Source organism: Taeniopygia guttata, chromosome 3 (genome assembly GCF_048771995.1).
Source record: "Taeniopygia guttata chromosome 3, bTaeGut7.mat, whole genome shotgun sequence".
NCBI classification, from domain to species: Eukaryota; Metazoa; Chordata; class Aves; order Passeriformes; family Estrildidae; genus Taeniopygia; species Taeniopygia guttata.
The window spans coordinates 54,202,107-54,214,951 of record NC_133027.1 but is presented as its reverse complement, the minus strand read 5'-3'; the positions used below and the strand labels follow the sequence as shown (position 1 = coordinate 54,214,951).

At 42.0% G+C, this 12,845-nt stretch overlaps 1 protein-coding gene across 10 annotated transcripts; it reads right to left on the bottom strand.

Moving 5' to 3' along the window:
- Positions 1-1,221: 1,221 nt before the first annotated feature.
- On the bottom strand, positions 1,222-12,274 carry RNF146 (ring finger protein 146). 10 transcript variants are annotated; one of them, XM_030267845.4, is made up of 4 exons: positions 11,949-12,271; positions 6,461-6,617; positions 3,601-3,796; positions 1,222-2,984 (listed from the first exon to the last, which is right to left on the bottom strand). In XM_030267845.4, the coding sequence occupies exon 4, from the start codon at positions 2,981-2,983 to the stop codon at positions 1,940-1,942; it is 1,044 nt and encodes a 347-aa protein (XP_030123705.1). In that variant the 5' UTR covers position 2,984; positions 3,601-3,796; positions 6,461-6,617; positions 11,949-12,271; the 3' UTR covers positions 1,222-1,939. The 10 variants fall into 10 exon arrangements, with proteins under 10 accessions (XP_030123705.1, XP_030123704.1, XP_030123703.1 ...); XM_030267844.4 differs by lacking the exon at positions 3,601-3,796 and having other exon boundaries at positions 12,119-12,274; XM_030267843.4 differs by lacking the exon at positions 3,601-3,796.
- Positions 12,275-12,845: the final 571 nt, after the last annotated feature.

Below are 12,845 nucleotides of genomic sequence, written 5' to 3'. Positions count from 1 at the left end.
TTGGGTCAAAACCCCCAAGGATAATCACTGATAGAATTATTTGTAGACTGTTTGGGCTGTAAATCCTAAAATTAAGTATATATCATGTCCCATACTGACACATGAAGTGTGTGCACATAACTGAAGTGTTCTCAGTGAAGGCTTTTGCATCACAAACTCATACTTATGTTAGAACCACTGTATACTAACTCAAATTAGAGAAATAGAACAGCTAGCAACTAACAGAAAAAAGCATTCCATCCAGTTTCCTTCCTGAAGTCCATGTAATAGGCGTATTTCCTTATGGGACTGGAAGATAATGGTGAAAACCTGTGATCAAGAGCATTGATTCCTAGCTGAGAATGGAGAAAATCTTCCTTATTCCATCCTAGTCTCGTCTGCACCTTCCTGATCCAATGATCTCACCTGTAGGTAGCAGAGGATAGACACAACTTTTTCCAAGATCAACCAATGTCAACCATCATTACAGTAAGAAAAACATAAAAGATGTTTCAATCTACCATTTTTAAAAGTCAGCCTTTTTGATTCCCTTCAAATGGTTGTTTCCTTAAAACAACTTGTGTCTTAAGATCAATAGTGCCTATCAACTACTGTCCCTTTCTAGTCTGAGATACATATACTAAGAATTGGAGTTTATTAGCTTTATTTTAAAATAAAGTCCAGAATCAACTAATGCTATTTCTCAATCTGAAAAAAATGTTGAAGAACTGCCAGAGAGATAAAAGACAAGCTGTCTTTCTCAAGATCTGGCTTCTGACATTCAGAAGTCTGCTGAAATGCAGCACCTACGCTGCTAATACAAGCACAAAACTACTGTTTCTGTGGTGCCACCATAGTTTTGCTATGAACATATGAACAGCACTCAGTCCTTAATATCCACGTCCTTTGTTATAGGGTCAGCTTTGATAACTTACCCTCTTTTATCAACATTTCTCGTATTAAAATAAGGCTGTGTGTTAAACTTCTGCCTGCCATCAACAGTGAAGTGAGTTAATCAGCTCTTCAGATGCCTGTGTGAGTATTAAGCTTGCAACTCATGATTTTTCAGTAAAAGATGATACGCCTACAGCACTGTGTTTGAGAGACAGCCAGTCCAGGGATGCAAGAATGTCAGGATGCCACTCAGAACTATTCCTCCCTTCTGGTAAACACAGAAAGCTGTTTCATGATAATTTTATTTTAAATTCTTTCAGTGAAGTTCAATTAAACTGGAAACATATCTGAGATTGTTACTGATAAAATGTAGTTTTATTAAATTATAAATTCTGTAACAAAAACAAGACAGATCAAGAAAGATCTCCAAAAACAAAACTACAAGGACTAGATGGCAAAGCCAGTGAAAAAGCCATGGAGAGTGTAAAGGTAAGGATTTGCAACACAAGTTAACAGCATTTTTACATTTCCATTGAAAGAAGGTAAATGATTGCTCTTGTCTAGTAAAAACACATTTTAACTCCAAACTCACATCTATTTTCTCACATTAAATTAAGCATCCTGCTCACACCCAATACCTTGCCTGATTCCACATAGCTTAAGTGTTCTTTTCATACATCAATCCATGCAGAAAGTAGTAAGACACTTAATGCAACAGTCAGATAATGAAGACAATTCAAGTTGTACAGTAGATATACATTGGCCAAAAAGGGATAGAGTATCTTCAAGGGGAAAATGCTACAAAATAAACACAAGACATTTTCAAGAAAACTGGGCATTGCTAAACAGCTTTTAAACCATTAACAGGACAACCCAGTTTCCTAGAGTTAGAGTGTCCTCCAGCTGAGACATATTAAGAGACTTAAGTTAAAACAGGCCAAATCTGTTTTCTCCCCTTCGCCCCACCCTCCCACCAAACACACTGCTAGATTTGAGTGCAATGCCAATGTGGACAGAAAATGTACAGAAAATTACAACTGAGTATTTTTTTCACATGGCTCTAGATTTAAACTTCAGTGACTGTGCACTGTCCATCTGGCCTTCTAGATCTTACATTTGTGTTTGCCACCCCACCCCCTGCTCCTGCCTGGCTTCCACCAGCACTCAAGTGTCTCTGCTGACCAGAGGACAGGTGTTGCTGAAAGTGGGCAGACACATCCTCGCTGTCGCTGCTGGCATCCGATTCAGTCTCCTCAACAGAGGTGTCAGGGGCTGGCACCCTACCAGAAGATGATGATTCGTGGTCTTCTTCTCCCTCTCCCCTGTGACTCCTTTCAGCCATACTGTCTCCATTTATTTGCAAGTGGGCAAAAGAGTTCTCTAGAGAATTGCTTGCATCAGGTGATGGTGTTGAAGGGCTCACCAGCTGACCATCTAGTGCTGGTAGGGGCCTCACAGAAATGGATGCTAGAGGCTGCACAGCTGCAGCCCCTGGAGTCAGTGTGCTGTCTGCACCGTCAGCGGAGCTTTCTCGTGCCAGGCTGACAGTGTTGGTGTCACAGTCCAGCCTCAGCCCAGCCACTCCCTTCTTTGGTATATCTATTATGTCCCGTTTTATTTTTCTGCGACGCCCATGCTCGTTTCTCCTATACTGAACCATATTTTCAAGGTCTGCCACGTATAAAAAACCAGCAATTAGCATTTCAGTGCTCTTTTTACCCTTGGAAAAGGCATCTTCCAGCTCTCTGCTGGTACGTTCATCATACTGCCACCAGCCATTTCTACCTTCATAGTACCAAGCGTATTCTCCATTGCCTCTACTTGCTGCTTTGAGTTCTTCGGGTGACAATAAGGTTGGCTTGTCAAGAAAATCCTCAGGAATCTCCTGCCGGCAGAGTGCACATCGTTTCCCAAGCCAAGAAGCACCCTTAACACACAGATAGCAGAAAATATGTTTACAGGGCAGACTTACTGGATGGACACACGTTTGCAGACAGATAGCACATTCAGGGACTTGCAGGGAAGGTGCTGCATTGGTACATGACTCATTTGTCTTCCTATTTGTGGGAAGCATGTTGATCGAATGATCTATTTCACCACAGCCAGCCATCCTGCAGAGAATCAAAGAAATTTAAATCAGTTTATTAGGTCAACTTAAACTAGCACCTTGCATCACATTTCACCTCAATATCCACAGAATGAGATGTTTATTTCAAAGTAAGGTAAGTTACTGTTTCCTGAGGTGACAAACTACATTGAGTACTGGAAAGATTTCTTTTGCTGATCAACCTTTTATCTGTTTAATTTGCAGCATGTTAACATACCAAGTCAGAAAACAAACTTTGGAATTTCCTCTGTTCATTCACTGAAGTAGAGTTTATTAATGAACCTTCAGCCAATCAGTTACTTTGGTGTCTCCTCAGGAAATATAAAGAAATTATGGTTCTTTCCTTAAGAGGTGACGTAGCTGCAAATTGAAATTAAACAATCTCTCTTCAGACTAGAGGTGATCATCTGTTTGATTAAGGGACTTCCGAAACAATATCTTGGACTAAGTTTACACAATAGAAAATATGCCTGACAGCAGCACCCAGCTGAAGAGTTTTCCCACTCTTTTTCTTAGTTCCCATGCACCATAGTACACTACCGTCAAAGTGAGCTCAGAACAATCACAGGGCTGCAGAAAGAACCAGATCTGAAAACTGAGGTGGCCTTTTCAGAAGATACCTTGGACTCCTTTTTCTTAAACATCAAGTGAACTCCCTTATATACACGAGTGCCTCTTGAAAGGAATCACTGCAGACCAGCAGAAGCAGCAGTGTATTGCAGAAGACACGCAACTCTGACTTGTTTGGCTTGTGAAGTCATTGCCTTTACTTTCTCTGGCCATATCTTATTTCTGTTATTAAAGATGATTTTGTAACTGTAAGAGAATGGGGAACGCAAAACTTCATCACTTTGGCATCATGTAGGACTTAAGCAGTTGAAAAATTCTAGCCTAAATATGCAAATGCCTTCTCAACTACATTTTGCCATGGCAATCTTTCATGGTCTGTTTCATGGTAATTTTCCTTTTATTTATTAGCAATCAAAACCGAATACCAGATACCAAATGAGGGAGGGGAATGGGGCCTAAAAAGGTGCCTTTTTTATTAAAAATCCCCAAGAAACTTCAAGACTGATATTAAACAAAACAGCCTTTCGGTGAAAGTAGTCTTTGTTGTACGGGCAGCTAGGAATAGTTAATGCAAAACTACAACAAGCATGTTGGCCAAAAGGGACCTTTAGAGTCACCTAGTCCAGTCTCCTGCTTCACATGGCACCAACACCAATTCTAGATTAGACTAGCTGTGGCTTTGTCTAGCTGAGTTTTTTTGACATCTGCAAGGATGGAAATGCCTCAGGCTCCCTGGACAGTTGTTCTAATGTTATACACATTTCTAAAAGAATGTGTTACCTCAAGAGAAAATGCCTAGTATTACTGTAAAAGCTTCCAGTGTTTTAAAAATCTTACAAATATATGCTGAGATTAAACAAAAACCTATGCTTCAGTATCTATATTTATCTTTACAATAACATATCATGTGCTACTTACTTAAAAATTTTTCTCTATGCTGTCTGTTCCTTTCTATCGCTAAAATTTCCTCTTGAAAGACCAATGCCTCTTTAATCCTTTTTTTATCAAATAATTCTTTTAAAAGCTCTACAGTCAAATACTTTTTCCTGAAGCAGCACAAAATTGTATCCATCTATGTTTTCATTTATATCTGAATTTCTTCTTCTGAGATTAATGACCAATCTGCATAGCAGTTCTTAAATCAGCATGCCAGATACACACACAGCATTACCCACCAGCTGGCAATTTTGATTTTACTGCACAGCACACACCTGTGAGATCCATTCTAACAATGTTGTGAACAAGTTGCTTTTTGAAAGCCTCACACTTATGAGGATATTTTTTGCAAGAGACTTTTATAGCAAATGTAGGGGTTTATGTCAAGAAACTTATTAGAAAAAGGGGAGAATAAAGTCTGTTGAGATTTCAGAATACCACCAACACAACCCAACCATCATTTCACAACAGAAGAGCTGAAAGAGAAATCCATTTGTTGATTAATTTGTGCTAACCATGGCTGAGGGAAAGGATCCTAATTTTTAAGTGCCCCCACGAGATAGTACAATGCAAAAAAAGCACAGCAGCAGAGATTTTTACTTCCATGCTACAGTTTTATAAAAGGATGCTTCTCCCTCAATATCCTTTACAAAATTATCCTTTTCAGAATAAAAGAAAAGATTAAAACAACCTGTAGGTAAGTAATTTCTATACAAGTCACCTATCATAATTAAGATTTTGGAAGTGACTAAAATGCAATGCAGGGATCAAAAAGGCAATGCACTTTGACAAACCAAATTGTGATACCATAAGCTGATACCATGTTCACTGAAAGCAAAAAATGCTAACATCTGAACATGCTCAACAGGTTGCCCATTAATTTGAGGGATCTTTGGTTCCTTACTAGATCAAGGTAATAATGCAGGATATGAAAAGGAGTAATTTTTTTTAATTTGTATTTGATTTTTAATGACTCTAAGGAAAATGTTATGTATAAAATGAATAGAGCTGGAGGAGCAAACCCTGATCTCTAGAAATGCTATGCAGGAACATAAAACTCTGATATGATAAGCACAACTGCAGTTGCATGTGCTCAGAATGCAGGACAATTATGTGCTTGAAGATTTATATCGACTACACAGACTCTGACTCACTTTTTGTTTTTAAAGTATGATGCTAATGAATTTTTTTTTTTAAATTTACCTTTTTAATACTAAATCTAGGTCATGGAGCTTGTTTATAAGCTGGTAGGAGGATGTACACATAGGTTTTTACTGAAGAGGTAATCCTTCATGACAAACATCTTGGGCTGCTATTCTGCTATGTTATGGCTGTGGAAGCATTTCCACTGCAACTTCATCGTACTAAGAATTAAACAAAACTAACTGCACAGTACTCTTCCTGAAATTAAAAGTAATATTTTATAACAGGGTTCAATCAAAACAGGCTTTATATCATAACAGTTATCAAATAGGAAAGCTCGATTTTTGGGGGATTGAGTGCCCTTTAAAACACTCGTGGCATCATAAAAAAATCATATTCTTGACTACTAACTAAGAATCAACTAAACTCAAGGAATAATTCTAAAAATAATTTTAAGTATTTAGATTCTCAGTTCAGGTATAAATAAGGGACCAAAAAAAAATCTGAACTCTGCATTTTAACAAATACAGCCTAAAACTGACTGAGACAGAATTAGTCAAAAATCCTGCAAGATCCCACCTCTTGCGGTTTTTATTGGTAATATTAAATAATACAGTTAATTTCTAAGCTATGGGGCCTTCATCAATACATGAAGTATCAAAGAGGTGATGTGTAACAATTACATGAAAAGACCCCAGGCCTTCTTGGACTCTAACTGAAGAAAATGTAAATTCCCACAAAACCACTTCAAATTCCAGGTCAAATTATAACTACAACTAAGCAGTCCATCAAGGAGCTGACATGTTTAAGTTTAACAAAATAACAGCTTACTTTTGCTTAATAATTTCTACTGAAGCATGCCACAAGACTGAAATGTCCTCTCTTCAAACGTCTCCAGCTAGGATAGCAGGTCCTCCTTCCCAAGGCTGGCTCATTCCTGACTTGTCCTGCTCAGTGGTACACTACAGCATTCCAGCTTCTCTGCAAACTAACAGAAAGCAAATAATACCACCATTACAATGTTGTCCAGACGCACCAGCATAGTACAATGCCATGGTTCTGTTACAGAAAGGAAATTACTATGCTTTTATTTACTTGATGCATGTTATTTTCAATAAAACTATCACCGGATTTCTGTTTTATTTTTTGTAACCATCAATTTTGATCCACAGTTTTTATTTTTATGTCTAGCTCAAACAAATAATCTTTTTTTAAGCATTATAAAAGGCAATTATTTTTTACTATAGTAAATTAATTGCTCATTTTCATAAAGTGACCTCACAAAAGGAGTAACACAAAAGGAGAAATAAGACCAAATTTGGGAGGATGTTATGTTTATGCAAATTTAATCTCTAATAAATGATCCCTAATATTTAGGAACTCTAGAAAGTCACAATGGCTTCCTGATAGTTTTTATAAAACTGTCTGTATCATACCCTTCCAAAGGACCATCTAGCCATGTGTCTTGTCCTGACACAGACTAGTATCAGATGCTTGAGGAAAAAGCAGTGCACACTAACAGCTGAATTCCAAGTCTCCTCCATATTTCAAGCAGAAATTTGCCTCTTCATGTTCCAAGGCTCAGAGCCTTGAATCCTCATCCTCTTTTACCTCTTTTACATAGATACATCCATTTAATGAACAAACCTCAGAACCACTCAGTACTTTCTTCTTTATAAACCTACATTTGCGTGTCCTCATACCAGCTTATAAACAAATATTTGATACATACCAAGGTAAACAAACAACAACAAAATTTTCCTCTATTTCTTTAAAATGTCCTAATGGGCATTTAATGTCCTGATGTCCAAGGTTCAACAATGGAAACAGTGCATATGAGCTCTAAAAAAAGAGGACAAGGATTCAACTTAGCCTCCACACCTCACAGGTAATATACCCCTCTTTAGGCTAGAAGATGATGTCAGTCGCAATATATTTGGTGAATGCCACCAACCAGAATCTGAGCCAAGTCACTTCAGTTCAACGCAATAATCACTAAGTGCCACTAAGTGCCTAACAAATACCTGAAAAGTTCCTACAGCAGGGAAGTAGGAATCTGCAAACTCAGAAAGGGAAGGGAGACCATCACTCTTGCATTCTCACAACCTAAAGATGAAGGTCTTGACCTAAGAGAACCACCTTCAGTGGTTCCTTTGTAAAAAGACAGATGAGCCACAGAATCACCTCTTCTTTCTGGTCTGTAGCTTTCTGGATGGTTCTCAAACATCTTGGACTACAGTTTCCAGTTGCTGCAAAACATTATAATATAGAAATGATTTGAAGTAGACCTGAGAATGTCACCTCTCACCTCTTTGATTTCAATTTGTTCAAGGAAAGAATCATTTCAGCATAAATACAGTGCAGAGCAGACATGTAAGAGTTAAGTCAAGGAGTGGTAAATCCCTGAAAGAACATGGAATATTACAGTGTTCTGTGCTACAGTCCTTCATCAAATGATCGACTAGTTATCATTAATAATATTAGAGTGTTCAGATGGCTTCAGTGCATGAAGCAGTACTCAAATATGTTATTTTCTTTATAGCTGAGCTCCATGTAACATTTTGTACAGCTATTTTTAGAATGAGCTCCAAAAGAAAAATGCAAAAATTAACAAGCCTATCCACACCTTTTCTCCTCTCATAGTTCTAGCAGATTTCCTTTCTTCACACATCTATCTGAAACCAAGAGCAGCAATCGCGTTAGAATTGTGGCTCTACTAATTCGCTGAGACAAGCTACTATGTTTTCTATGATCAAAGAGACAGCTGCAACAAGCTTGATGCTCTGGGTGTGGTAACCAGTCCTTCATCTTGGGAGCTGACTTTCTGTTACTTCAATAGGTATCACCTGAAGTCTTTTATCTACTCCCTCTCATAATGCACTACTAGAGGTAGCGCATCATAAAACCAAATGCTATGTGGAAATGCCAGAAAAAGGCTGGGTCAGTTCTCAGAGATTTCTTAGTAAATAAAAATGCATACACATATTCAAGACATGTAATTATACCTAGAAGAATCCAAGGAAGGCATAATTACAGGATTGTGATAAGGCAACCTTCCAACTGCAGCAAAGGTCTTGAAAAGAACTAGTTCACCCACTGACATCGAGTAACCGCTACATTTCAGGACATTGCTACTCATTTAATAAGCCAGTCTTGAAAATTCTACTAAAGTCTACTAAATGGACTGACAAACACTTGTGGTTACACACATACCCCTTCTTGGATGAAGACTCCTCCTTTGAAGTCATCTGGGTAAAGGCTGTGCTCTATACTTAGCAATTAATTTTCTCTTTTTCCTGTACTACGAGGAGTAACACTATCTGCAGCAACCTGCAGATATCCCTTCCTAAACGCCTGCATCCTATCACATACTGATTTTGAAACTTCAAAGATGCAACTGACAGAAGGACAATGTCACTGATCAGGACCATCCCCATCCAAAATGAGGCTCAGCCAGCATGGAACTGTTCTCTTTGCCCCTTTGAAAGTCTCTCTTACTGGGAGAAATTATGTCCACTTCTTCCATGCTTTAAAAATTTGAAGTGGTGAACTTCCTACCAGACCTATCTCCCCAAATGACTTCAGGTTCTCCTTAAGAACAATGTTAAGCTTTTACTAGGTCAGGATAGAATTAAACCATTTCTAGTTAGTTCAGCCAACTGTGCTTGTTTAATTATGAGACCCAGTAAATTATCAGGCCCAGCACTATTTTCCCACCCCTTATTCCTTTGGGGAAAAAAAACTAGCAACAATCACCCCCCACCACAACTAACAGCCAACACCAACCCACCAAAACCAAAATCAGAAGCATACGTATTTAGGAAGCCAGCTCCTATATATTGATGAAGAGTTATCTGTAGTCTTAAACTTTCTCTGTAAGTAAAATTTTAGCTTTTTAAAAACACACAAGTGCAACACTGGTGAATTCAACAAACATCGGCCAAAGACTATTAGACTATTATATAAGTCCTACTTCAAATAACAGAAATCTAGGAATACTGCAACTCCATACAGAATATTTTAAAATAGCTATCACAAATTCATCATTTCTCCCCTTGAAAACACAGCAGAATTACAGTATTCTTTCACGAGAATTAAATACTTGGATTTTTTTTTTTCCATCAAGCTCCCTAACTCAATTTGTGGGTAGGAGGGGAAAATAATCCCCTTAATTCTGCCCTTCCCCATAAATAACCATGAGCCAGACAATGTGGGAAGAAAGAAAGTAGCTGTTTTATTTCATGAGAAAAATCACTCTCCTGTCTGATGGTCTCCTAGTGTCAATACAATACTAGCTCAAGGTACTGAGTCTCATCAGATATGTTTAAAACTGTCCCTGATACTAGATAGCACGACAGATAAATAACCTCACTGTTTCCTGTGCTTGCCTACTTTTTTCTATCTGTTTCTTAAACCCAGAATATTCTCAGGAATTGCTGATTGTGATGAGGCTTCAAGATGCCTGTCATTCCTAATTGTTGGCCATTGCATATTAGTAAACCCCAACATTTATACATACACTTGGAACTGAATTATAGAAGAATAGTCAAATGCAGAACAGTCAGCCATTTCAGTATTAAAATACTACATGTATTGAAAATGAGGTTGTTCCCTATGCTACAGTTGGAACACTGATCTTGAATTTTGAGCATATATCCTATTTCAATCTATTTAACAAATGTTAATTGCTCACTCAAAAGCAAAAGTGTGCAAAAAATGAAGCAGAAACTGGTTCATCTCAAGTTACCAATGCTTCAGAAACTCAAATAAGTACAGGGACATCTCTTCGTGTACATATATATAGACTTGATTAACATTCACAGAAGAGAGGAAAAAAAATCAATTTCAATATGAGGACTTTTCCAGGCACTCACTAGTCAATAAGCTATAAAAATACTGCAATTCCAGCTCTTTAAATAAATGACAATTCAATTACATCTAAATTGATGCAATATATTTTGAAGGAAACAAGAACAAACTTTTTTTCCCACTCACTACAGATTTTGTGTTATAGCAATTTAAACAACTGGCACTTCATCAGACTTGGAAAGAAACTACTGTATAAAACACACATGACTATAAAATAAGTTCTTGCAAAAACGTTCAATATTTAAGATTTATTCAAAATTCATTTATTCAAATGAAGATTCAGATATCAGCATGTCTTCAATACTATTACACACTCTAATTTTTGGTACTTCATTTCTAGAGATGCTTCAGAATCTATTTTTGAGTAGCCCACTATCCAGAGGCAGCAGCTAATAAAGGAAGGATTGGGTTTTTAGTATTACAGACCTGATAGAAGCAAAACGTTTTAAAGCTCTGCTCCCTACTCCTCCTTGTAATTGTTAATATAACACTGCATATTACTCACCAGCAACAAAACCTACAACGTTTCTCAGGCATATCACTGTAAAGTTGTACTAAGATTAAAACCCCCCACAGTTTCAGTTTAACTATTTCACCGTTCCGATCGTCTTGTTCGTACAAAAATCTCGCGATTAGTTAATACTTTACAACAGTTTTTCAGTGGCAGCAACACGCACCGCACCAAAAGCGAGACCCGTTTCCCCATTTCACGTCCCCTTTCAACATTCCGAAGGGATGCAAAGCAAACACTTGAGCCGAGGCCGTCAAGCACACAGAAACAAAAGCACTTCCATTAGAACACTTAGTTACTTCTGTCTGGGTGCCGCTCGGCTGACGCGGCCGGCGGCAGTGACCGAGGCCGGCCGGGCACAGCGGGGACATCCGCAGGGGCGAAGCCGCACATTCAGGCGCTGCACATCGCCCCGGCAATTAGAGCGCTGCGCCTGCTCGGCCAGGGGGTTCCGCCACGCGTGACGCCGCCACGGCTAATGCTCCTGACCTATTTCAGTGCCCAGCACAACGAAATCCCCGACTCACAGAACCAATTCGCTTGGAAAAACCCTCCGGTCACCCAGTCCAGCCCAAGTCCGGGCCCGGTCAGGCACTCTGCGCGCACCTCGTTCCGCACCGGCGGCGGAGCGCCGCCTCCTTGTAGGAACACGGCTCCGCGGAAGGGGGCCTGGCCCGGCAGGACGGACCGGGAGGCTCAGCCGGCGGTCCCGGCTGTCGCTCCCAGCCTCGCCGTGCGGGCCTCGGGCAGGGCTCCCGGCAGGGCTCCGCCGCCGCGGCCCCGGCACCCGGCACGTGACCCCGCGGGCGGGGCGGCGGCGGGCGACACCCCCCACCCTCCCCGCAGCCAAAACAATACCGGGCAGGGCTCTGCCCGCCGGGCGGCGATCCCTCGCTCGGCTCAGCCCGGCTTAGCCGGCCTTTTGTTCCAGGCACTCACCCGCGCAGGAAGGCCGCGGCGCCCGCTCCAGCCCGGCCGGCGGCGGAGGGGCGAGGGGCGGCCACGCAGGGGGCGCTGTCGGAGCGGCCTTTGGTGGCCGAGGCCGCCGCCACCTCCGCCTCCCCCGACCGCTCCAGCTCGGGCGCGCCCGCGGCGGCGAGGGGACTCACCCGCCGGGCCGGCCCGCGCCGCTCGCCCCAGCTGCGCTCGGGCCCGCTCCGCTCCGCCCGCCGCCACCTGCCGCTCCCTCCGGCCCCGCCGCCGGGACCGCGGGACGCGCCGACGTCACGCGCGGGCCGGGGCGGCCGAACGCGCCACCGTGACGCCGCCGCGGCGGGGGCGGGGCCGGGCCGGGCACGGCTCGCAGCGGGGGCGGGGCCATGCGCGTGATGGGCGGGCAGGCCGCGCCCCGGCCCCGCGGCGGTGCAATGGCGGGGCTGCGGCGGGGCCATAGCGGCGTCATGGCGGCCCCGCGCGGCGCCCGGGCTGAGGGGGAGTGGAAGTGCCCGGCGGTGGGTGCCTTGCGGGGGAACCTTGCCAGGCCCCGCCTCACACCTGGGGGTCTCCTTCCCAGACCCCCTGCCCAGGTCGTGCCGCCTTGTGGCCGGCTGGCCGTGGCTTTAGGTGCCCTCTAAAGCCGCCCTGGCACTGCCCTCCGCAGCTTGGCAGGAGTGGGGCGATTTCACGAGAGGCTCGTGGGTCAGATCGGGACAGGACGAGATCACTCACGAATTGCCGTCGTGGGCAAAAGAATCTTCACGTGAGGAAATGAATTTAATACCAGTCAGAGCAGGATCATGACAAATAAACCCAAATCTAAAAACGCTATCCTTGCCTTCCTTTCTTTTCCAGCCGATTCTTGGCTTCCCAGTCTTGATTTTTGGGACGCAGTCCTTC

Excerpts from the sequence above, each read along its gene's own strand:
- RNF146 (XM_030267844.4), bottom strand. The coding sequence starts at position 2,983 with ATGGCTGGCTGTGGTGAAATAGATCATTCGATCAACATGCTTCCCACA.